At 43.7% G+C, this 24,628-nt stretch overlaps 1 protein-coding gene across 4 annotated transcripts in view; it reads right to left on the bottom strand.

Moving 5' to 3' along the window:
• LOC110508699 (disks large-associated protein 1-like) overlaps window positions 1-24,628 on the bottom strand; it is a 117,914-nt gene continuing 93,286 nt past the window's right edge. The window contains exons 5-12 of one of the 4 annotated variants that reach the window (XM_036966554.1): window positions 23,670-23,727; window positions 21,815-22,055; window positions 6,319-6,713; window positions 5,947-6,032; window positions 4,397-4,836; window positions 4,100-4,191; window positions 3,837-3,989; window positions 1-1,992 (exon numbers count right to left, since the gene is read on the bottom strand). In XM_036966554.1, the coding sequence (XP_036822449.1) occupies window positions 1,777-1,992; window positions 3,837-3,989; window positions 4,100-4,191; window positions 4,397-4,836; window positions 5,947-6,032; window positions 6,319-6,713; window positions 21,815-22,055; window positions 23,670-23,727 (1,681 nt within the window). In that variant the 3' untranslated portion in view covers window positions 1-1,776. Of the gene's footprint in view, window positions 2,214-3,836; window positions 3,990-4,099; window positions 4,192-4,396; window positions 4,837-5,946; window positions 6,033-6,318; window positions 6,714-21,814; window positions 22,056-23,531; window positions 23,728-24,628 lie in introns of all 4 variants that reach the window. The other 3 variants (XM_036966552.1, XM_036966553.1, XM_036966555.1) reach the window with 3 other exon arrangements.

A 24,628-nucleotide genomic window follows, 5' to 3' on the forward strand; every position in this document is an offset into this window, starting at 1 on the left:
CAGAGTTCATAATTATTTTATTCTGTGTTCATATGTATGCACATATAATCCCTATACAATACAACATAAGATCAGAGTAGCATGACAGACCACTAAAACAGAATCCAAACAGTAAAAAAACTAAATCATCAATAAATAAATCGTTAAATAAATATACTAATACAAGTATAAATTAGGTATAGATTTTGTATTTCTAATATTGTCTGCATGCTTAAAGGAACATCCTCATGTATAATTTCTGTACAAACACACACATGGCTATTTTCAAGTACAAGTGTTGTTTTGACTATGTACATTATGTTCATGAGGCTACTTGACCGTATTGAAGAAAGGCCAACATATCAAACGAGGAAATTAGGAAGCACTTTAAGAGACACACACACACCTCTAAACACTGATGGACACAAACCGACACACACACAAACTGACACACACACACACACACACAAACTGACACACACACACACAGACACACACACACACACACACACACACACACACACACACACACACACACACACACACACACACACACACACACACACACACACACACACACACACACACACACACACACACACACCACCAGCACTAGGAGACCCTGATTTGACAGACTGAATTTCCATCTCTTCCTGAGAAATAACAGAGCTAAGCCTGCTCAACCACAGTCACATGGCATTCCAGGAGTCCATTTGGGATTAAACTAACATACCAAGAAACAGTTTACTAATACAATTAAGCCACTGAACTTGCTACTGGAAAGACATTGTTAAGAAATGAAACAACTTGCATTCCAGAGATGTTTTTTAGTGTCCCTCTCTAAGTGTTTAGGGTATTTCATATTGGGTTGCTTATCACCACAAAGATCCTCACTTGTCATACAAATCTACATTAGACACCTGTCTGAATTTACAGAAGGGAAATCACCAGGATGAGTTAAGTTCAAAGAAAATTGTCTCTAGTTGTCCTTGTACCATTAATGATTAAAATGTTTTAAACAGATAGTGATTCTCTAGAATAAGCAACGATGTCTTTACAATTGACAGCATCAGCAGACAAAACCAACAGAATTGGCTACAGAAAGGAAGGCATCCTCTTTATCTAAAATCTCTGATCTTTACAGATGGGACTTCAAAACCAAAGTGTTCAGTTGTTTTACACATTTACTTGATCTGATTTCAAATGAATATTGCTTTAGCATAATATACCCTGTTCGTTTGCCAATTATGTTACAATCCCCCCAAAAAATATTGAGAAGGTTGAATGGGGCATCAAGCAAGGGATTCTGTTTGGCCCATGCTTAGGTAAAAGTAAAAATAGCTAAAGAAACCAAATACTTAAACATACTTATTTGCTATCTTTTAGGATATCAACAGGTGTCTACATTGATTAAGAATGCTATACATTTCACAAGATCATGATTTATGTTACTCAGGTGTGGGTAAAAGTGATACACTTTTTAAAAGAAGGATCACGAAGGAGTCATCTTCAAGCGAGGATCTATGTTACATGGATGGAAACAAGACCAGGATCAAATTTGTGAGAGAGACAAGAATATGTCTAAGAAACAACTATACTGTTGGCATTTCTCTTCCCACTACAGAGAAAAGAGTTAGTGTGGTTATATTACAAAATCTGTGTGGGTCTGTGTGCTCACAGGAACCATACCGTTAAAAGCACATGTGTGCGTTTACCTGTGTGTGAGATCTAGCGGTGTGTGAGATGTAAGTGAATCTGTCTGTATGGGTAGTGGTGAAGGTGTGCCTGCCGCGGAGCTCATAGCCTGGTCTGGGCCTCAGGGATATAGATCTCGATGCTGTCTGCACTCTCGGTGGCTGAGTTCTGCCGCACCGACGCGGCTCGTTTGGCGGCCATCAAGCGCTTGCGCGCATCCAGCCGCTGCTTCTCTGAGCTCTCCAGGGACCTATCACGGGCCAGGGGAGGGTGACCTTTTGGGGGTTTCTTTGGCACAGGAGGGGGGATCCGTCTCTCCTGAACAGGGATGACAAATAGTCAGTTAGCCCTCGGGGGGAGGGGGGACAGGAGCGTAGACAGCATTAGTACACCTATAGCAGCACACGGCTAGCGCTACAGATAGACAACCACACACGACGCAGCGGCGGGGGGGCGACTGACTGCATGAGGTACGGTGGCCCAGCGAGGTCAGGCCCCGTGGTGCGTGCCAGATGGAATGACTTCTCAAAACCAGCTCACTGTCGACAAGAACAACAGAACAAAAACATGGAGAAGCGGTCAGGAAATCAATAGTATAAAATGCAACAGCCATGATACTGTACAGTAACAACATCTTTACAGTCGCTAATACAACAAATGACAGGCAATGGCAACATTCAACTTTTGGGTGTGAGGTGTTTCACTGTGTAAATGATTGTGTATAAAACTGAATGAATATGATGGTGTATAAAACTATTGATGAGTTGTAATGTGTGATTCACGCCATGTAAAGCACTTAAAGATATGCGGTACATCTCATAAACCCTCACCATCTAGACCAGTGGTCACCAACCGGTCGATCTCCAAGGTATTCCTAGTCGAGCACCAAACATTTCTGTAAAAACCCCAATGATAAAGCCTTGCGTTCCTATTTTATTTATTTTTTCATGCTGTTGGCGGTAGGTTCACTTGATTCAGCAGCCGTGTTCCCATTTTTTAACCATTTCATGTGTCTGAAGGGAGAACTCCATCTACCCAGCAGGCCCAGAGAGCAAATCAAGTGCACCTATAGGCCTACCACTGGCCAATCAGTTTCATCAAGCCATAGACTGTAAAAAGAAGACTCGATCGCACAGCAAAATCGATACTGTGAGATTTCAAATGGTTTAAAAACATGAGACTCAACGAATACAGCAAAGAGCTGCTGTTTTTATGAGCAAAAGCTCATGTTTAAGTTGATATTCAGCAATGTCAACACTTAAAATGCACGTTCTCCCTACTTCCACTTACGCTACAAACAGCACTGCCGCTGCATTAAAGGAGTAGCCTCTAGCAAAGTGTTCCCATAAGCTTGCATTGTTATTATTAGCGGCTTGTGTCTTTTTTAATATCCAGGAATATCTCACTTTCTCTGGTTATAGGAGTAACATGGATTGGTCCATGAGGCAGAAATAATGCAGCGTCACCTGAGTTTCGCCATCAACTGAAAGACTGCGTCCCCTTTTGTCAGTGGAGGGAGGGACAGCAGAGGGACAGTGATTCGGGTGAGAGGCAGCCTCACTGCTGCTCTCTCCCTCCCCTCAGACTGACCATCAGATGCAGGCCATCAGTCAGCTGTGCCTCACAGGTAATACAACAAAGTATCTATTACCAGTGTGATCATATACCTCCATTTAAAAAATATATAATGTAACAATAGTCTGAGAAGAACAACATTGGCAGGGCAATTCAAGCATTAAAATTATGCAATGATAATGTTTTGGGTGTATAGCCTACTGCACAAATCTCATTGCTACAGACCTGTTTTAAAATGGTTAATGTTGCATAGGCTTACGTTAAAGTCATGTTTAAAAATAATCTGAGCAGTAGATCTCAAATTGTATTTTGACTCATGAAGTGATCTGGACTCAGAAAAGGTTGGTGACCACTGATCTAGACAAAAGTAATTTGTTGCCAAACCAGAGAAAATCATTGATACAGTATGTTATTAACAAATAATAATTGTGAAGTTACAACAGCAATACTAGATCATGCAATGAGTTGAAGCTACTGATTTGTTTCTGCATGATCAGTATATCTTGGCTGGTTGGAATGATGAGCTGAGTCTCCATTGACTTAGACAGCACAGACAGATACTAGCTGGTCCTGGACGCCTGTTTTACCTTTCTCTCCGGGGGGTCCAGGGGCTTCCAGTTGTTGGCCCTCAGCTGGTGCAGCTCATCAAACTTCAGGCTGATGTTCTCGATGGACAGCTGGAGCATGTCCCAGAAACCAGCCAGGTCCTGAGAGATGGGCCGCGGGCGGGCGTTGGGGTTCTGATCCCAGATCAGTAAAAAAGGGAAGAACGAAACAGAGTTTTACCTCAGATTTTATGTGAAGAACAGGGGGAGTCAAAGGAAACTGAAGAACTAGAAGAGTCGCACACCAGGTTCTCCTCACAAAGTTCCCGGAACTGCTGGAACTTCTGTGACATCAGGAGCTGAGCACTTCCTACGGCAAGCCTCATTTTCCCCAAGACTGTAGAGAGGAAGATAATGTAAATACAGATCAGATCACACAGGGAGAAATCAGAGGACTGTCTCATTGTAATGGCTGGAATGAGGCCACCTAATTGTACCTATCAAATGTACAATTACGCACAACTACGCGGCACTAGCCTCCACTGCTCTCACACAATTGTGATAGGTAGTGGTGTAAATGCTTTTGGACAGGCCAGACTCACTGTCATCCGGCAGGTCGTTCTCCTGTTCGTCCTGCTTCATCTGTCTGCACCAGCCCTTCATGCGGTCCGTCTCGGCCTGCAGCAGCTTGAGGAACCAGCGTCCGTCCCTCTGGCACACAGACTTCTGGACTACCTCCAGGGGATCTTCAGTCACACTGTCGATCCAGGGGTCAGGCGGGGGCAGGATGGACGGGTCGAAGCACACGTCATCGTAGTCGTCTGAGGTACAAGCGTGGTAGTGGTTGCCCGAGCCCTGGATGCTGACGGTGGAGGCAGAGGCTGGCGAGGTGGCGGCTTCGCGGGAGTACTTGCGGGACACAGAGCCTGAGAAGGGCAGGTCTGTTTCTGGGGAGTCCAGGGGGCTGTCTAATATGTCTGGCATGTCCAGGTCTGCCTGTACTGCTGCCGTTACACTGTTGGAGCGGATGAACTGCCGGTATCTGCCAACAGGGTGAGATATACATCAGTGCTCAGTCTGAGGGGACCTGACTAGGAAAAACTTGAACCTAATTTAAGGCTATACATAAGGTGCAGAGTTTTTCTGGCCAGGTCACAATGTGGTCAGAAGAACTTAAGGCCCTGCATTTGCTCTGAAACTACCAGTACTGCAATATTCTATTCTCCATCCATTCTGATGGATGGAAGGTTCATTTTACCACATTTTGAGCCAATCCATGGTACCATGAATGAACATCCCACACAGAGTGTTAGTGTGGGAGGTGTACAGAGACACAGAGTAAGGGAAGGGAAGGGGCCCTAGGCTGCAGTCATCACGGAGCAAGCCTACTACTCTAAAACATCCACCAGCCATGACTATTCCTTTAGAGGGAGCGCCCTTCACTGCAGACACAGCAGAGCTGTACAAGAACTGCCTCACGATGCCGATGACTATTGCTGCTATATTTGTCCTATACAACACATAGGGTGGAGCAGAACACACGTAGCACAAGGAAGAAATATACAATAAGGTGTATAATGTGAATAATTTCACTCTGATTCATATTCAAACTCTCACAGTCTTTAGTATGACTAAGCTGCGGTAGTGGGCAGTCAGTGCTCCTCATTAACAGACAGAAGTTGGAGAAACCAGCAGTCAGCTACTTTAAAGTCTACCCAGACTATTTCTCCAACTTCTATCTCCAGTATCAACAATTAGAGAATAATCTTGTGAGTGAGAGTAGGCGTTTGGTTTGCCTCATCAGACTGCAGTCGCAGGTGAGCTGGAGATGACTCAGCTGAAGTCACTGAAGAGGCGAGGCCAACAGACAAACATAACTCACTCACCATTTCCCTTTCAGAGAAACGGGGCAGGAAATGCCATAGTTACAAATGTCTGTTTTGCTAGCGCAGCTGTTCCACCGTATTAACAACCCTAGGCACAAGCTGCTTCTCCCAGCAACCCCTGACTCACTTAGTAACAGCCTTCATTTGTAAATGGATGGCTTTCTCTGGACATTCACACAAAAAAGGTAATGAAGGCAAGAAACAGTGAAGGACTGACATTCTGAACTGACTGATAGAGAAAAAGCGCGCGAGAGAGAGAGACTCACCCCCTCTCATCCTCCACCTGGACCCCAATTGATTGGTACTTGGACTGGTCCTCCATCTCCAGAGCTTCCTCTTCTGGCCCATCCACCTGGACATAAAATTATCCAAAAAACGAATTCACCTATAAACTAGACATCTATTTTTCAGTCACTACAATATACAGAACACCAGGGTGAAGTAATGTAAACATCTGCCACTAGAGGACAGTATAGAGCAAGAGTAAAACCTGTCAACTCAGAAAGGGGATGAGGATCCAGTCTCTAAAAACCTGGCTCGTGTGTCAACTAATTCATTTCTTATTATTCCCATATCAGATCAAACAAAATGTTAAACGACACCAGAAAAGTGGTTGTGAGGTAGTGTCTACCACAGACCTGGATGCCGATGGACAGCTGGCACTTGGCCCGCCTGGCCTGCTCCTTCCTGCTGTCCTCAGTGATATGGGCCAGGGCCGAGGTGGTGGTGGTGATGGTGATGCTGCTGTTTGCAACATGCTGGCTAGCAGGGCCGTGGACCTGGGCGTTGGCCGCCTCAATGGCTGCCGTTAGGGCCTTCATGCTGTCGATGCTCTCTGTGGAGTTAGACAGGCCTGACTGGATGGTCATGTCTCCCTGCGGGTGACTATCCCTGCCCCCCTGGCCATGGCCATCCATGTAGGCATCCTGGGCCGACTCGGTGCTGCTCTGGGCTGTGATGGAGATGAAGGGTTTGGAGGTGCGGGGCGGCACCGGGGGAGGGGTCTTCTTATAGGTTGTGATGCATGATGACACTGTGGGGAACCATGGGAGAGGTAAAGTACTTGCGAGGGGGATATTTAACACACACGTCATAGCTTTCTAACATATCAAAGTAGGAATGTATATTCTACTCTCCCGCTGTGGACAGGTTTTGATGTTCTCATACACACAGTCAAATCTATAGGTGATCAGGGGAGGGCGACAAGTCTCATTGATGAAGAGGGAACATGTTAAAATCTAAAAAGGTAATGGTGATAGTAGTGGTAGAGGTATGCGAGCCGATTTATAGAAACACATGAATAAAACAAGGGTGTTTTATTCCTACTCTTTCCACCTCTTTTTCTCTACCACACTCACCCTCATTTTAAAGTTTGTGATAGCTTGTTTTTGTGATGGCTTACACAATCTAGTCAAGAGTTAACTGCTCATTACAAAATGTGCAATTACAGCAAAATAATGAGGGTTAGTCATTCATGTAAAGGTAGAGGGAAACACCAAAGCACAGCAAATGAACAGCCGTGGAGTTTCTCATAGAGTGCGGAACTGTGAGATGGTAAATCATGCAACACAAATGAGCAGACAGACAATACTATGCATTCGGAAAGTATTCAGACACCTCAATTTTTCCCCATTTTGTTATGTTACAGCCCTATTCTAAAAGGGATTAAATCTACACACAATTCCCCATAATGACAATTCAAAAACAGGTTTGTAGACATTTTTGCAAATATATATTTATTTTTTAAAACTGAAATATCACATTAACATAAATATTTAGACCCTTTACTCAGTACTTTGTTGAAGCACCTTTGGCAGTGATTACAGCCTCAAGTCTTCTTGGGTATGACACTACAAGCTTGGCACACCTGTATTTGGGGAGTTTCTCCCATTCTTCTCTGCAGATCCTCTCAAGTTTTGTCAGGCTGGATGGGGAGCATCGCTGCGCAGCTATTTTCAGGTATCTCCAGAGACGTTCGGTCGGGTTCAAGTCCGGGCTCTGGCTGGGCCACTCAAGGACATTCAGAGACTTGTCCCAAAGCCACTCCTGCATTGTCTTGGCAGTGTGCTTAGGGTCGTTGTCCTGTTGGAAGCTGAACCTTCTCCCCAGTCTGAGGTCCTGAGCGCCCTGGAGCAGGTTTTCATCAAGGATCTCTCTGTACTTTGCTTCGTTCATCTTTCCCTCGATCCTGACTAGTCTCCCAGTCCCTACCACTGAAAAACATACCCATATGTGTGCCTTTCCAAATCATGTCCAATCAATTGAATTTACCACAGGAAATTGAAGAAACATCTCAAGGATGATCAATGGAAACAGGATGCACCTCAGCTCAATTTCGAGTCTCATAGCAAAGGATCTACATACTTATGTAAATAAGGCATTTCTGTTTTTATATTGATTGAATTTTCCAAAATGTCTAAAAACCTGTTTTCGCTTTGTCATTATGGGGTATTCTGTATATTGCTGAGGATTTTTAGAATAAGGCTGTAACATAACAAAATGTGGAAAAAGTCAAGGGGTCTGAATACTTTCCCAAAGGCACTGTACAGTACAGAGAGTTCTATCCATAGAAACATCAATACAGGTCCAATTGTACAATAAAAATGCTTTTCAATTGAGTTCTTAAATGAATGTTTCACTTGTGAGAAATATTGGGATCGTCTCCAGTACATATTAGATATTTTATTCCATGGCAAGCTAACAAAGTGAGGTGTCTGTGGAGGAATGATCCATGTAGGGCAGCAGGATACTTATGTTACGTCGATAGAGAGAGTCTAGGCCCAGCCCCAGGTTCTGTCTGCTTTGACAAGTACTTCAAAACGCAACTCTGACAGGACTGAATAAATAGCACCATGCCCTCAGACCACACAGAAGCAAAGAACAGTCTCTCTCTCTCTCTTTATCTCTCATACACAGACACACACCAACTCACGATCTCTTTTGACATCGCCACTTCTAAAACTTTGACGATAGAAATCAACTGTCTGGCTTTGTTTTTGATGAGCGATGGCTGGCAGGGAGAGGGAGAAGGAGCACACAGACACCACCAGCTCTGACAAACTGTGGAGCTTATTAGTGTGTAGCAGTGACCCAGCTGCACTCCGTCCCCTCTGCCCCTGGACCCCCCCTGGCCCTGCTGCCTGTACTGTATCTATTACACACACACACCTGAAAAATCTATAGCTAATAACAAAACCATAATTTGTTAAACAAAGCCTATTGTGCTGTAGAGACAATACTCATTGAGGCAGAAAACACATATTATGCTGTTAGGCAGAATACACATATTATGCTGTTAAATCAATAGCCTCCTAGTAGCAGGTCCTTCCAGGGTTGTGTATAACATATACTCCCCTCCATATGCATTTGGACAGTGAAGCTAATTTATTCTTAATTTGGCTCTATACAACACCATTTTGGATTTGAGCTCAAATGTTTCATATGAGGCGGCAGTACATAATGTCACCTTTTACTTGAGGGTATTTTCATACATATCTGTTTTACCATTTAGAAATGAACGCTCTTTATGTACAGTGCCTTGCGAAAGTATTCGGCCCCCTTGAACTTTGCGACCTTTTGCCACATTTCAGGATTCAAACATAAAGATATAAAACTGTATTTTTTGTGAAGAATCAACAACAAGTGGGACACAATCATGAAGTGGAACGACATTTATTGGATATTTCAAACTTTTTTAACAAATCAAAAACTGAAAAATTGGGCGTGCAAAATAATTCAGCCCCTTTACTTTCAGTGCAGCAAACTCTCTCCAGAAGTTCAGTGAGGATCTCTGAATGATCCAATGTTGACCTAAATGACTAATGATGATAAATACAATCCACCTGTGTGTAATCAAGTCTCTGTATAAATGCACCTGCACTGTGATAGTCTCAGAGGTCGGTTAAAAGCGCAGAGAGCATCATGAAGAACAAGGAACACACCAGGCAGGTCCGAGATACTGTTGTGAAGAAGTTTAAAGCCGGATTTGGATACAAAAAGATTTCCCAAGCTTTAAACATCCCAAGGAGCACTGTGCAAGCGATAATATTGAAATGGAAGGAGTATCAGACCACTGCAAATCTACCAAGACCTGGCCGTCCCTCTAAACTTTCAGCTCATACAAGGAGAAGACTGATCAGAGATGCAGCCAAGAGGCCCATGATCACTCTGGATTAACTGCAGACATCTACAGCTGAGGTGGGAGACTCTGTCCATAGGACAACAATCAGTCGTATATTGCACAAATCTGGCCTTTATGGAAGAGTGGCAAGAAGAAAGCCATTTCTTAAAGATATCCATAAAAAGTGTTGTTTAAAGTTTGCCACAAGCCACCTGGGAGACACACCAAACATGTGGAAGAAGGTGCTCTGGTCAGATGAAACCAAAATTGAACTTTTTGGCAACAATGCAAAACGTTATGTTTGGCGTAAAAGCAACACAGCTCATCACCTTGAACACACCATCCCCACTGTCAAACATGGTGGTGGCAGCATCAAGGTTTGGGCCTGCTTTTCTTCAGCAGGGACAGGGAAGATGGTTAAAATTGATGGGAAGATGGATGGAGCCAAATACAGGACCATTCTGGAAGAAAACCTGATGGAGTCTGCAAAAGACCTGAGACGGACTGAGATTTGTCTTCCAACAAGACAATGATCCAAAACATAAAGCAAAATCTACAATGGAATGGTTCAAAAATAAACATATCCAGGTGTTAGAATGGCCAAGTCAAAGTCCAGACCTGAATCCAATCGAGAATCTGTGGAAAGAACTGAAAACTGCTGTTCACAAATGCTTTCCATCCAACCTCACTGAGCTCGAGCTGTTTTGCAAGGAGGAATGGGAAAAAATGTCAGTGTCTCGATGTGCAAAACTGATAGAGACATACCCCAAGCGATTTACAGCTGTAATCGCAGCAAAAGGTGGCGCTACAAAGTATTAACTTAAGGGGGCTGAATAATTTTGCACGCCCAATTTTTCAGTTTTTGATTTGTTAAAAAAGTTTGAAATATCCAATAAATGTCGTTCCACTTCATGATTGTGTCCCACTTGTTGTTGATTCTTCACAAAAAAAATACAGTTTTATATCTTTATGTTTGAAGCCTGAAATGTGGCAAAAGGTCGCAAAGTTCAAGGGGGCCGAATACTTTCGCAAGGCACTGTACTTTCGCAAGGCACTGTATCTAGCTCCCCATTTGAGGAAAACATAAGTATTTAGACAAATTCACTTATAGTGTCAATGCTACATCAAGTTTGCGACTATACAAACTTGTTGGATGCATTTGCAGGTTGTTTTGGTTGTCTTTCAGATTATATTTTTGCCTAACAGCAAGTGAATTGTTAAAAAATGTATTGTGTCATTTTGGAGAAACTTTAATTGTGAGTAACAATAGAAGATGTTTCTGAACACACATACCATGGTTATGGATATGATTATGGATAATCATGGTAGCATCCACAAGAATGTAGAAGTGTTCAGAAAGTTACAAAAGGCACAAAGATCATTGACCCACCCACCCCACAAAAAACAAACCTCCCATTATTGGTAATGGTGAGAGGTTTTGTTTTGTTGTAGCCTCTAACCTTCTCACTCATCATTATTAATTAATTAATTCCTGATTTGTCTTAATCATGGCATTATCTGGATTCATTCAGAAGTGTTCAGGAACATCTTATCTACTCACTGAGAAAGAAAATTACACCAGTCATCACTCAGTTTCTATTGGGTAAAACATGACCCAAAAGTTTTTAGGACTATCCAATCTAATCATCACATTAGGAATGGCGCACGTGTGCAGACGGTTTTGGTTCCGTGTAGCCCTGCTCTGTGTAGCCCTGCACGGAACCCAAATCGGCTGCGCGCGTGCGCCATCATGCATAAATGTATTTTGTCTCCCCACACCAAATGCAATCTTTTATTTATCTTCATTTAACTAGGCAAGTCAGTTAAGAACAAATTCTTATTTTCAATGACGGTTAACTGCCTGTTCAGGGGCAGAGCGACAGATTTGTACCTTGTCAGCTCAGGGGTTTGAACTTGCAACCTTCCAGTTACTAGTCCAACGCTCTAACCACTAGGCTACCCTGCCGCCCCTATCAAGACACGCAGGTTTAAATATCAAAACAAACTCTGAACTAACTAAATTTGGGGACAGGTCGAAAAGCATTAAACATTTATGGCAATTTAGCGAGCTAGCTTGCACTTGCTAACTATTTTGTCCTATTTAGCTAGCTTGCTGTTGCTAGCTAATTTGTCCTGGGATATAAACATTGAGTTGTTATTTTACCTGAAATGCACAAGGTCCTCTACTCCACCAATTAATCCACACATACAACGGTCAACTGAATCGTTTCTAGTCAACTCTCCTCCTTCCAGGCTTTTTCTTCGACTTTATATTGCAATGGGCAACTTTCATAAATTACGTGCATTACCTCCACCGACCTATTTCGTCTTTCAGTCACCCATGTGGGTATAACCAATGAGATGGCACGTGGGTACCTGTTTGGGAGTTGCAGGACTTTCAGCGTGATCTGCGTCAGAAATAGAACTGACTTCTATGTTAGCACTTGGCAACGCAGAATAATATTGAATAATATAGATATCTAAATTTATTTTGCAATGCTCGTGCACGCCACGCAAGCGGTGTAGTCAGCCTGTTAGAGGACAGGCTGAATGACACTGACACTACCAAGAAGACTAATCAATCCCGGCCAGATCACTAGTCTCCATTTCACGGACAGGCAGCACAGATCTGTGTGTTCCCTCTCTAAAGGCTCACACATCACACTGAATGTGGATCTAGCGTTCGTCTGCAAATTTTCTCAGCGCACTGTGTGTTAGTGACCACCCAAAATTTTACATGTGATTCTACATGTAGAATCGGTGAGCAGTCGGTTCACAAATTACGTTCAGCGATGTTAAGTACTTTCAACCAGCAAACACCATTGGTGTGTCTGAGCCCTAAGTGTGTGTGTTCCCTCCCTTAAACACAAGAACAGACCGAAATACAGATATGGATGTGTGAAATAGCACACGAGCTATGTGGAATTCTTATTTTTTTGTATTCAGCCATGCAGGTAGTGTAGGTGGAAGTATGTAAATTCGTGTGAGTCATATCGTATGTCTATGTTTATACGTTGCACATCTGGCTTCAGGGAAGAGAACACTCATTAGCTAAGTACAGTGTTATGCGCCATGATCTAATCAGGATCTTCCTACAGTGGAAACAACAACCACAGCAACAACAAACATGGCTGCTTACAAAAAAAGTGTTACTTGAGTTATTGATACCATCCTTACCTTCACTATTCTCTGTCACCAGCACAGTGTGGAAAATAAATTAAGATATTATTAAATTAAGATATAGGTAAGAACCCAAGAGAACGGATGGAGAACTTGAGTGTGTATGACTCAGCGTCTTTTTATTGAGAGAGAGAGATAGTCCATCATAATTGCGTCAGTAAGAGCTAAATATGAAGATGTAGGAGTAGGTCACATATGCTATAAACCACGCTGGAGGTTACTGTGGACCAGGGCATCCATTGTAACACAAAGTACCATGACAACCATTTTACCATGACAACCATTTCCTTTTAATTGCCCACAATGTCGTCACTTTCTTCTCTGTGCGAGCCCTGGTGAAATGTGAAAAGGGATATGTGCCTTGTTGTGCTACAGTGCTGTGCCTCTATGCACTGTATCTTTTTAAAGATCTCCATGGTACTGTACATGTTCTGGTTCACGATGTGAAGCAGAAAAACATTAGAAGACTTGAAAACAGCCCCAATCCTCCACCGCCACTGCAGGAATCTATAAAAGGATCCGCTTTAGCTCCATAAAGCCATTGGACTAACTGCTAAACATGTACTGCAGTGCATAGTAAAGATGATCCCATATTAACCCATGTAACATGCTTACAAACCCTGTCATTCAGGAATCTAATGCCATTCCTTAACCATTTTCAAATAGTAATAAAAATCAACTTCTTCCCATATGCATCTCATCCCGTCTGTTCCAGTCCGCAGTAGGAAGTAGCTGTCAACAGATTCACAGTTTCAGCAGAATATTCAAGTATTCCTTGACAGGGTCAGAGTGGAGGCAGAACCCCTCGTGTGTTTTGGCACACGCAGCGTCAGCGGAAGGAAAGACGGGCTCATTCATGCCCTGCTAGGCTGGAGGTTAACAGTGGTTGACAGACAGGCAGGAGCCAGGGCAGGGCCGGAGGGTGATGAATGAGGCCTTCTAGCCGTAGAACACAGATGGGTCATTCACCAGCGGTGTTACTCAGGCTGCCTTGGGGGAATGATCTCAGTCCATGGTGGACTTCTTTCTGGGAATGAGGCATGGAGACAGGCCCCACATGACTCCGATCTCCAGCTGTAACCAGTGTTGTTTACACTGTACGACAGCGTCTGAGGAAATAATAGTCGAGGGTAAGATGACGGCTATTTGTATTCTACTGCCTTGCTTGGCTTGCTGGAGATGAAGGTCACTATTTTTTAAATAGTTTGTAAGTGTAAATGCATTGCCTCTTGAAGAATGTATTATTAGCTGGCAGTTGTAGAAACACCTGACTACACTAGAACAACTAGTGCTTTGAGAGTGCTTTCTTTCCCAAAACACTGATCCCTACACTGAGTACCACCAGTACCTACACTCTATTCTCTAAGTCCAGGGGACATCCTCTTGTAACAGCTCTGACTGCACAACTCCTGAGCTGTAATAGTGTCCCCTCCTCATTTCGCTCTTTCTCTCCTCATCGCTCTCTCCTCTGCTGTATGTATGAGCCAGCAGGAGTCCTAGGGCTCAGCTTGCACCAGTATTACACAGATGTCATGTACAATCACCCATATCTACTCTCAGCAGCAGCAGCACCTACACCCACTCACCGCTACACACCAAAGGCCTCTTGGCATCCCATCATCTTAGCTGTTTAGGGAAACACGTCAATCACACACATCAGTCTCACAGATTACTAAGGATGGGAGGATGGATGGAAAACACTTTCACAAGTATCATGGGATTAAGAAGCTTATATCTGATCTGCCGCGTACCGTATGGAAAAATATAGCCTCGCTTTCCAGGCTTCCTCAAGTGATTAACAAGACTTGGAAGGATGGCATCACAAGTCTAGTAAAATATGACACAAATAATCAAGAATCACATGGTAATTCATCAGATAAACAGAATCAATTTTATCTGACCTACAAGGCTTCCTTGTAAATTGTATTCACCTAAAATAACCTAGAAACCTGAGTTACAACTTTGAACTATGCCCATCTCCTGCTTTCCATTCCCTTAGGCAGATGGTATGTCTCAGGGAGCCAGACTCAGAGCCATGTACGAGGGGTAGAGGTGCCCTCTGAATGTCAGCACCAACACTCCTCCCCATTAACTCTACCATAAGACTCTCTCTCCTCTCTCTCTCGTACAGCAGTGTATAAATCTCTCACAGCACCATGGCGATGAGCCATCACTGGGATCGCCCCCTTCCTCCACTGCACACCAAGCGTCAATGTCAGGGCCTCACTCTGATGAGCTTGGCTCTCTTATTTCTGCCTCAAAACCTTGTGGACTTTCTTTTTCACAAAACCTTGAAGACCAAAAACATTTTCCTCTCAAAACATTGTGGACCAAACCCATTTTCCTCTCAAAACCTTGTGGACCAAACCCCTTTTCCTCTCAAAACATTGTGGACCAAACCCCTTTTCCTCTCAAAACCGTGTGGACCAAACCCCTTTTCCTCTCAAAACTTTGTGGACCAAACCCCTTTTCCTCTCAAAACCTTGTGGACAATTCCTGTTGAACTGTGTTATTAGGAGAAGAGTCCACAAGGTTTTGTGAAGAAAGGGTTTTGGTTCACACGGTTTTGTCAGGGCTGTACGCTCCGGTTTGATTCCCTATTCTGTCTCTACTCCTCACAAAACAGCTTATGACGTTGTTGCTGCTGTTTTCAATTCACACACAAGCTTATCAAAGGATGTCGACGCCCTGTGTTCATATTAATATAATTATATATTTTTGGACAGAATTATCTACAAAAAATTGAATGGCTTGTCTGCCTTTTTGAAATGGGTGGGGAAATTATAAATGGTGGGAAAGTAGGATATCAGAGATGCAGATAAGTCAAAGCACAGAAAGGGGAAGTGATTATTCATGGGCTTTAGATGTCTTAGCCTGGCTCTTCACTGAGGGTGACCTCTTTCAGGGCCATGCTCCCCTAATGCCTAATTAATCTGCTGCCTCATTAGAAATCTTCTTCAACTGCTTTTATTTGATGTGGACAAGGACGTCATAAAACAGATTATCGAGAATTTATGAAAACGTATGATGCATAGACAATAACATACCTGTACAGTACGGAGTACAAAGAAAACAGCTTCTGTGCCCACATACAATGAAACGTAGTACCACTCTCAAGCCCATTATCTAACATGCAAACTAGATTTCGGCATCATGTTCAAACTTATGAGAGCAGCCTCTGATCCCCCCCCGCAGCTCAAATGTCTAGAGATGTTGTGGAGTGCTGAAGGCAGAGTCGGGACAGGACGCAAATGCCAGCTTGATGTTTTCACTCAGACCCAACGGCCATCGTGAAAGATCAAATAGTCCAGAAACTTCCCTCCACACATTTTCTCATCTAGGGTTGCAAAGCTACCGTTAATTTACCAATGTTAGTGGAATCTTCAGTAATTAACAGGTAATCTATGGTAACTTTGGCAATTTATACTTGAATAACTTAAAAGAAATGTATTCATATATAGTATTCATGTTTTTTTTTTTTTTTTACATCTGTGTCCATATAGACCATATGGTCCAAGAGAAATTTGTCCAATTAATGAAAAAATGATCTAATCAACAATGGCATTATTTTTTATTAACTCTGAAACTCTTTTTTTCTCGACTGCCACCAGTTTGGCACATAAACATTTACAACAAAGACATATTGACATCGTGAAATAAATAATGTGTATAAAATAAATAAAATATATTTCACACGTTTTTCTTTCTCTCTCTTTTCTCCACTCGCTCAAGCAGCTCTCCTGCGGGTCCAGCCCATATGTCTGCCTTGACTACCCCCGGGTGCAGACCAGCAGGATGGAAAGTAGCGAGCGCACATCTTCAGTCAGACATGCAGCACCAGCAAAGAGTTGGAGGTAGTGTTAAAGAAAGCCCTTATTATTTATCTGTATCAGATGACTGTACCTAGCTTATTTTTCATCAACTATGCATATCTGAAGTCTTTGTTGTTGCAGTACTGAAGCACTATACGTTTTAAGAGCTAAACGAGAACATAAGCAGCTGGCTCCTTTATTTTCACAAGACAACTCAACATCAGTTAGAGAGATCTGTCCTTAGCAGTTTTGTTATTATTTCATTCTACCTCTGCATGGTAACAGTACTTTCATGATTATCTATAAACTCAACAATTATTTTCAAACTACATGTTGGTTTAATTTAAAATATGGCAAAATGGTCCTGATGATCATTTCCTGGGACTACAGAGATGTCTCTTAACGTTTCATCCTGGGAGGTCAAACAGAGTCTTGCTGTCAGTGGATTGCCACTAGGAGAACAAGAATTCCCAGAGGAACAGTCAAACTAGGTTGCAGGAAGTACAACTCAAATCAGCACTGACACCTGGGACTCATCTGATGGGGCAGTCTCTAAGTTTGATAAAGTCCTTTGAAGCATTTCAGTGAAATTATAAAAACAATGACTTTTTTTAAATAAATAACTTGATACGTGAATTTTAGAGGGTCCTATCCCACACACTTTATCTCCGAAAATATTGTATTAATTACAGAAATTACAGAAAATGTGTTTTTTTCTTGTAAGTTTTTCTTGTAAGGATTTTCTTCAAGCTCCATTAACCACATTTGAGAAATTAGTGCCATTTCCAAGCCTATTACACACACCAGCTCGGATTTAAAATGTTCTGTATATAACAGTGATTTAATATACCAGGGAGAGACGATCATGTTCCTCATGCTGGACTGGACCAGGCAAGCAGCCATGTTTTGACCATAGCACCAATAAAAATAATCTCCTCTCAAAGAGATACAGTGGTGATAGGCCTCAGGCTCAGCTCTACTTCTCCTGCTTAGAGCATCCTCAGGCTTAGTGCTGCTATGATTGTGTGTTGTGTGAGGGTGGTGTATGTTCTGGGAGTCAGGTGAACATACTGTGATCCTGTGTAGAGAGTCTTTCTTGACATTGACCTTTGCTGGTATGTGCTGCCCTGACAGTGTTGGTACAGTAGATCAATGTGCGCTGTGAAAGTGATAAACACAGACCTGTGGTGCTCTTGAGCGTCTCCATAGTGGTGGTGGTGTGAATTATAGGCGTTCCAGGGGAGACATTGACCTTTATTGGTCTATGCAACGCTGGCAGTAGTGTTTGTTTTTGCTCTTGAGGGTCTAATCGTGGTGGTGGATAGAGAAGACACTTCCTTTTGCTACAGTGGTATGACAGAGCAGTGCATGTTTTGACTCGCCAGACAAACAGCGCAACAGATCAAATAAAATTGTATTGGTCACAAACATATTTAGCAGATGTTATTGAGGTTGTAGCGAAATGCTTGTTTTCCAAAAGTGCAGTAGTATCTAACAAATCCCAACTATACACACAAATCTAAAGTAAAATAAGGGAATTAAGAAATATATAAATATTAGGACAAGCAATGTCGGAGTGGCATTGACATACAGTATATACATACTGCTTTACTCATTTCATATGTAAACATTATTAAAGTGACTGGTGTTCCATTATTAAAGTGGCCAGTGATTCCATGTCTACAGGGCAGCAGCCTCTAAGGTGCAGGGTTGAGTAACCGGGTGGTATCCGGCTAGCTAACAGTCTGATGGCCTTGAGATAGAAGCTGTTTTTCAGTCTCTCGGTCCAAGCTTTGATGCACCTGTACTGACCTCGCCTTCTGGATGGTAGCAGGGTCAACAGGCCGTGGCTCGGGTGGTTGATGTCCTTGATGATATTTTTGTCCTGTGACATCAGGTGCCCCCGGTGATGCCTTGGGCAGACTGCACCACCCTCTGGAGAGCCCTGCGATTGCGGCAGTGCAGTTGCCATATCAGGCGGTGATACCATCTATAACAGTTTGTGAGGGTCTTAGGGGCCATGCCAAATTTCTTCAGCCTCCTGAGCTTGAAGAGACGGTGTTGCACGGTCTTCACTACACTGTCTGTGTGGGTGGACCATTTCAGATCGTCGGTGATGTGTTCGCCGAGGAACTTGAAGCTTTTCACCTTCTCTCTGTGGTCACGTCAGGAGAGTGCTCTCTCTGCTGTTTCCTGGAGTCCACAAGCATTTATTATTATTACCCCCTTTTCTCCCCAATTTCGTGGTATCCAATTGTTAGTAGTTACTATCTTGTCTCATCGCTACAACTCCCGTACGGGCTCGGGAGAGACGAAGGTTGAAAGCCATGCGTCCTCCGAAACACAACCCAACCAAGCCGCACTGCTTCTTAACACAGCGTGCATCGAACCCAGAAACCAGCCGCACCAATGTGTCGGTTGAAACACCGTGCACCTGGCGACCTTGTTAGCGTGCACTGCGCCCAGCCCGCCACAGGAATCGCTAGTGCGCGATGAGACAAGGATATCCCTACCGGCCAAACCCTCCCTACCCTGGACGACGCTAGGCCAATTGTGCGTCGCCCCATGGACCTCCCGGTCGATGCCGGCTGTGACAGAGCCTGGGCTCGAACCCAGAGTCTTTGGTGACACAGCTAGCACTGCGCCACCCAGGAGGCCTCTAGTCCACAAGCATTTTGATGACGTTGAGGGAGAAGTTATTTTCCTGTCACCACTCCGCCAGGGCCCTCACCTCCTCCCTGGAGGCTGTTTCGTCATTGTTGGTAATCAGGCATCCAACTGTTGTGTCATCTGCAAACTTGATGATTACATTAGAGGAATGTGTGGCCATGCATTCATGGGTGAACAGGGAATACAGGAGGGGGCTGAGCACGCACCCTTGTGTGGCCACTGTGTTGAGGATCAGCGAAGTGGAGGTGTTTCCTATCTTCACCACCTGGGGGCAGCCCGTCAGGAAGTCCAGGACCCAGTTGCACAGGGCGGGGTTCAGACCCAGGGCCCCGAGCTTAATGATGAGCTTGGAGGGCACTATACTGTTGAATACTGAGCTATAGTCAATGAACAGCATTCTTACATAGGTATTCCTCTTGTCCAGATGGGATTTGGCAGTGTGCAGTGCGATGGCATCGTAGGTGGATCTATTTGGCCGCTATGCAAATTGAAGTGGGTCTAGGGTGTCAGGTAAGGTAGAGGCGATATGATCCTTAACTAGCCTCTCAAAGCACTTCATGATGACAGAAGTGAGGGCTACGGGGTGATACTCATTTAGTTCAGTTACCTTTGCTTTCTTGGGTACAGGAACAATGGTGTAAATATTGAAGTGGGGACAGTAGACTGGGAGAGAGAGATATTGAATATGTCCGTAAACACTCCAGCCAGCTGGTCTGTGCATGCTCTGAGGACGTGGCTAGAGATTCCATCCTGGCTGGCAGCCTTGCTAGGGTTAACATGTTTAAATGTCTTACTCACGTTTGCCAAGGATAACGAGAGACCACAGTCCTTGAGAGCGAGCCACGTCAGCCACTTTGTTATCCTCAAAGCGGGAGAAGAACGTGTTTAGCTTGTGCGGGAGCAAGACGTCGGTGTCCTCAATGTGGCTGGTTTTCCTTTGTAATCTGTGATTATCTATAGACCCTGCCACATACGTCTCGTGTCTGAGCTGTTGAATTGCGACTCCACTTAATCTCTGTACTCCCGTTTTGTCTGTTTGATTGCCTTATGGAGGGAATAACTACACTGTTTGTATTCAACCAAATTCCCAGTCACCTTGCCATGGTTAAATGCGGTGGTTCACGTTTTCAGTTTTGCACAAATGCTGCCATCTATCCACGGTTTCTGATTTGGGTAGGTTTTAATAGTCACAGAGGGAACAGCATCCGCTATACACTTCCTGATGAACGTGTTCGTGTTCACGTCGATGTTGTTCAACCTGGAACATATCCCAGTCCACGTGATCAAAACAATCTTGAAGAATGGATTCCGCTTGGTCAGACCAGCATTGAAGAGACCGTAGCACGTTTACATCCTGTTTGAGTTTCTGCCTATAGGAAAGGATGAGCAAAACGGAGTCATGATCTGATTTGCCGAAGGGAGGCCGGGGGAGGGCCTTGTAGGCTTCCCGGAAGTTGGAATAGCAGTGGTCAAGTGTTTTAGCAGCGCAAGTACTACAGTCAATGTCTTGATAGAACTTTGATAGCGTTTTCCTCAAATTTGCTTTGTTAAAATCCCCAGTTACAATAAATGCGGCCTCAGGGCATGTGGTTTCCAGTTTGCACAAAGTCCAGTGTAGGTCTTTGAGGGCTGCCGTGGTATGACCGAAGATAATTATCTTGGCAGGTAATACGGTCGGCATTTGATTGTGAGGTATTCTAGTTTGGATGAACAGAAGGACTTGAGTTTCTGTACGTTATCACAATCACACCATGAGTAGTTAATCATGAAACATACACCCCCGCCTTTCTTCTTCCCCCGGAGAGTTCTTTATTCCTGTCTGTGCAATGTGCTGAGAACCCAGCTGGCTGTAAGGAGGGGGTCAGTATATTCAGACAGCCATGATTCCGTGAAACAGAGTATGTTACAGTCCCTGATGTCGCTCTAGAAGGACATCCTCAGAGACTGAACATTAGCGAGTAATATACTCGGCAGCGATGGATGGTGTGCACGCCTCCTGAGTCAGACTAGAAGTCCACTCCGTATACCTCTTCTCTGCAGGTGGAGTTTTGGAGCAGCCTCTGGGATAAGTTCAACTGCCCTGGGGGGTACGAACAAAGGATCCAATTGGGAAAGGCGTATTCCTGGTCGTAATCTTGGTTACCGCCGCTCTGATATCCAAAAGTTATTTCCGGCTGTATGTAATAACAAAAAACTTTCTGGGCTAATAATGTAAGAAATAAACTAAAAAAAACGAAATACTGCAAAGTTGCTTATGAGCTAAAAGCCGAGCTGCCATGTCTGTCAGCGCCATCTTGCCAGACTGACCTGTGACTAATCCGTGTGTATTGTAAGAGTGATTAACCAACTGACCTGTGCTGCTCTGGATGGTCCTGACAGTGGTGGTGGTGGTCCTGGGGGGTGAGGCGGGCAGCAGAGACATCCCCTCATCCTCGGAGCAGCCCTGGTCCATGGCCCTCACATAGCTGTGGCTACGCATGCGGAAGCAGCTCGGCATGGGCAGGTCCAACGCATCCATGGCCTGCGACTCCATCTCGCTGAACATCTGCTCACACACCTGCTCTATCTGCCCGTTCACCTCCACCTCACTCACCTGCAAGGGGACAGGGATTGGGGGACGATGGGGGAGAGAGAGGGGGTGCAGCACAACCAGATATCAAAATATCAGTATACTAATCCTAACCTGGGAAATGCACCATAGAATAGCCACTTACCTAGAGTTTAATAGCCGTTAACATTTAACGCTGAGGGGCAGAGTAAACATATCTGGAATAATTAGGAGAAGTAAAGGGAGAGAACTACAACAGAAGAAGAGGAACCACAAAATAGCAGTAACAAGAGGAGGAAGAGTCAGAGGGAATGGGAGAGTGAAGGTCAATGTTAATTGGAGAACAAGCAAGTGCAGTGCCTAGAGAATGTTTGGGATGAGGAGGTGGCTTCATTCAGGATCTAAACCAGAGTTAGGCATTCCCTTCTCAATTTGTCTTTCCTCAAATCCTGGCATACTCTCTCCTCGACTGCATTTCAAAAAACATTGGAGGAAAAGGGGGAGTAAGAGGGGAGTAACCTTGGATCTTCAAGAAAAGACTAATTGAGAAAAAGCCCTAGTCTATGAGGGTGAGGGGGTCTTGCAGTGGATCAGCGCAGAAACAGAGGATCATGGGAGATGCAGGGGATGGGCCTGACAGTAGGTAAGATGAGTACCAGAGCATCTAAGATGGTTCAATAACATACTGTAGGTTTAGGTGGGATAAGGAGGGTTTGGATACAGTCTAAAGCATACCACTCCTACACAAAAAGATGAGCTTGAGGCGCTTTTGGCAAGACTAATGCTGAGATGTTTTGTAATTCCATCTGATTTTCACTGATAACTGAGGGAGGGTATTAGAGAAGAAACAGTTGGTGAATACTGATCCTTTATCCAAATATTTATTGCATTTTAGTTTGGGAGATGATTGTTCAGTGAGTTATATTTGTAATTTCAGACATGAAAAGCAAAGGGCATAAGGTGACTGATTTTGGGTGACTTGTTTACTCCGAAATGGAATGTCATTGGAATAGTTGAACACCAATAAGAATATGGTACAATACTTTGATTATTATCTTTGAATCAATCTTAAAATGATTATTTAGCTGAGAGTTAACATGAAGTAATGTGCATGACATACAGTACATTATGGAAGTCATATGATAATGGTTTATTTTTTATTATAATTTATTCGGTTATGCTATCTTTGAAATACTATGAAACAATTCACAACCCGGCTTTAGAAGGCAGTGGGCTAGGATTTTTATACTGGTTGTAAAGGCAGACAACTGGAGCATTTTTCCTATATCAAAACTCTTGAGAGTTTAAAATGATAAATGGAACGGTAGTTTCATTTTGCTTCTCCTCTTAGGTTGCCTCTTGATGGTTGAGGGCTGAACATTGACATTGGTTTGAAATAGAAATTCATCTCATCGCTGGAGAGATGAATTTGTGGCTGAGTTAATGGCTGACTGGACGTGACTTTCCTCCCTTGCACAGACGTAGCACCAGAGATGGTGACGTAATGCCGGGAGCACCAACCTGGCTGATGGTGCTCATTGCCCTCATGTAACTCTCGTTTCGCGAGCGGTATTGGGGTGAGGAGAGCAGCGCTTTGGGGTCCAGGAGCCCTTTGGGGTCCAGGGTGTCCAGGCTCCTATTGATGGAAACTTCACTCACCGCCCGCAGGTAGCTGTGGCTCCTGATCTGCAGCTTCGGAGAGTGTTCGTTGGAGATCCTGCCAATGAAGACAAGTCAACAGAGTTCAAACAGGTGTTAATAATATTGGCCTCCTGTCGTTAGCCTGATCCCAGATATGTTTGTGCATCTTCCCAACTCTTTGTCACTCATTGTGAGTTTGTGTGACATTGAGATGGCAAGATCACACAATCAGGCTACTCTGATGTCATGGGCTCTTATAAATGTGGACGTCATTGATGCACATTAGTTATAGTCTGATTCACTGTGATCAGCAGTCAAAGGTATGGTGCAGTAGTTATGTCTGATGGACAAATCAAAGAGAGACATTTCTGGAGCACTGGCAAGTTGTACCGGTGTCATAATTATAGTTTCATGAATCACAGCAACAGACTGGAACATTGTATGAAACAAATATTTTTCCACACTAAGAATGTTTCTTTAACATGCTGGGCTCTATTTTAACACAATTGGTAAAGCTAAGTGCAGGCGGTAGCGCTATAGATTCAGCGGTGTGTCAGAAATTATTTTGCTATTTTCACGATTACAATTAACAGCGCGAAAGGGGCTGGGTTTTGATGAATAAGCAAGTTGTGGGTGTGGCTGAGGCTTGGCCTCTCACCGGTCAATCACAACATGCTCCATGGCGAAATACTGTATGTGGTAGCTTTAAGTTGTGTATTTACGTAATTTCATGCATTGCCCTGGAATCAACTCCAATTCGAATGTTAGTCCGTTATAGTTTGATCAATGGCTTACAGAATGAAAATAACAATATGTAGACCTGTCTTTGCTAAATACGTTAACTTGAACCCATTTGCATTGTTCTAAGTAATTTGATGGCTTCAATAGCATTCACACTGACATAGGGGCTAGGCATACTGTAAATTGGATTATGTCTGAGCAAAAACATGACAAACATTGTCAATAAGCAAGATGAA

The sequence above is a fragment of the Oncorhynchus mykiss genome, chromosome 28, assembly GCF_013265735.2.
Source record: "Oncorhynchus mykiss isolate Arlee chromosome 28, USDA_OmykA_1.1, whole genome shotgun sequence".
In the NCBI taxonomy this organism is placed as follows: domain Eukaryota; kingdom Metazoa; phylum Chordata; class Actinopteri; order Salmoniformes; family Salmonidae; genus Oncorhynchus; species Oncorhynchus mykiss.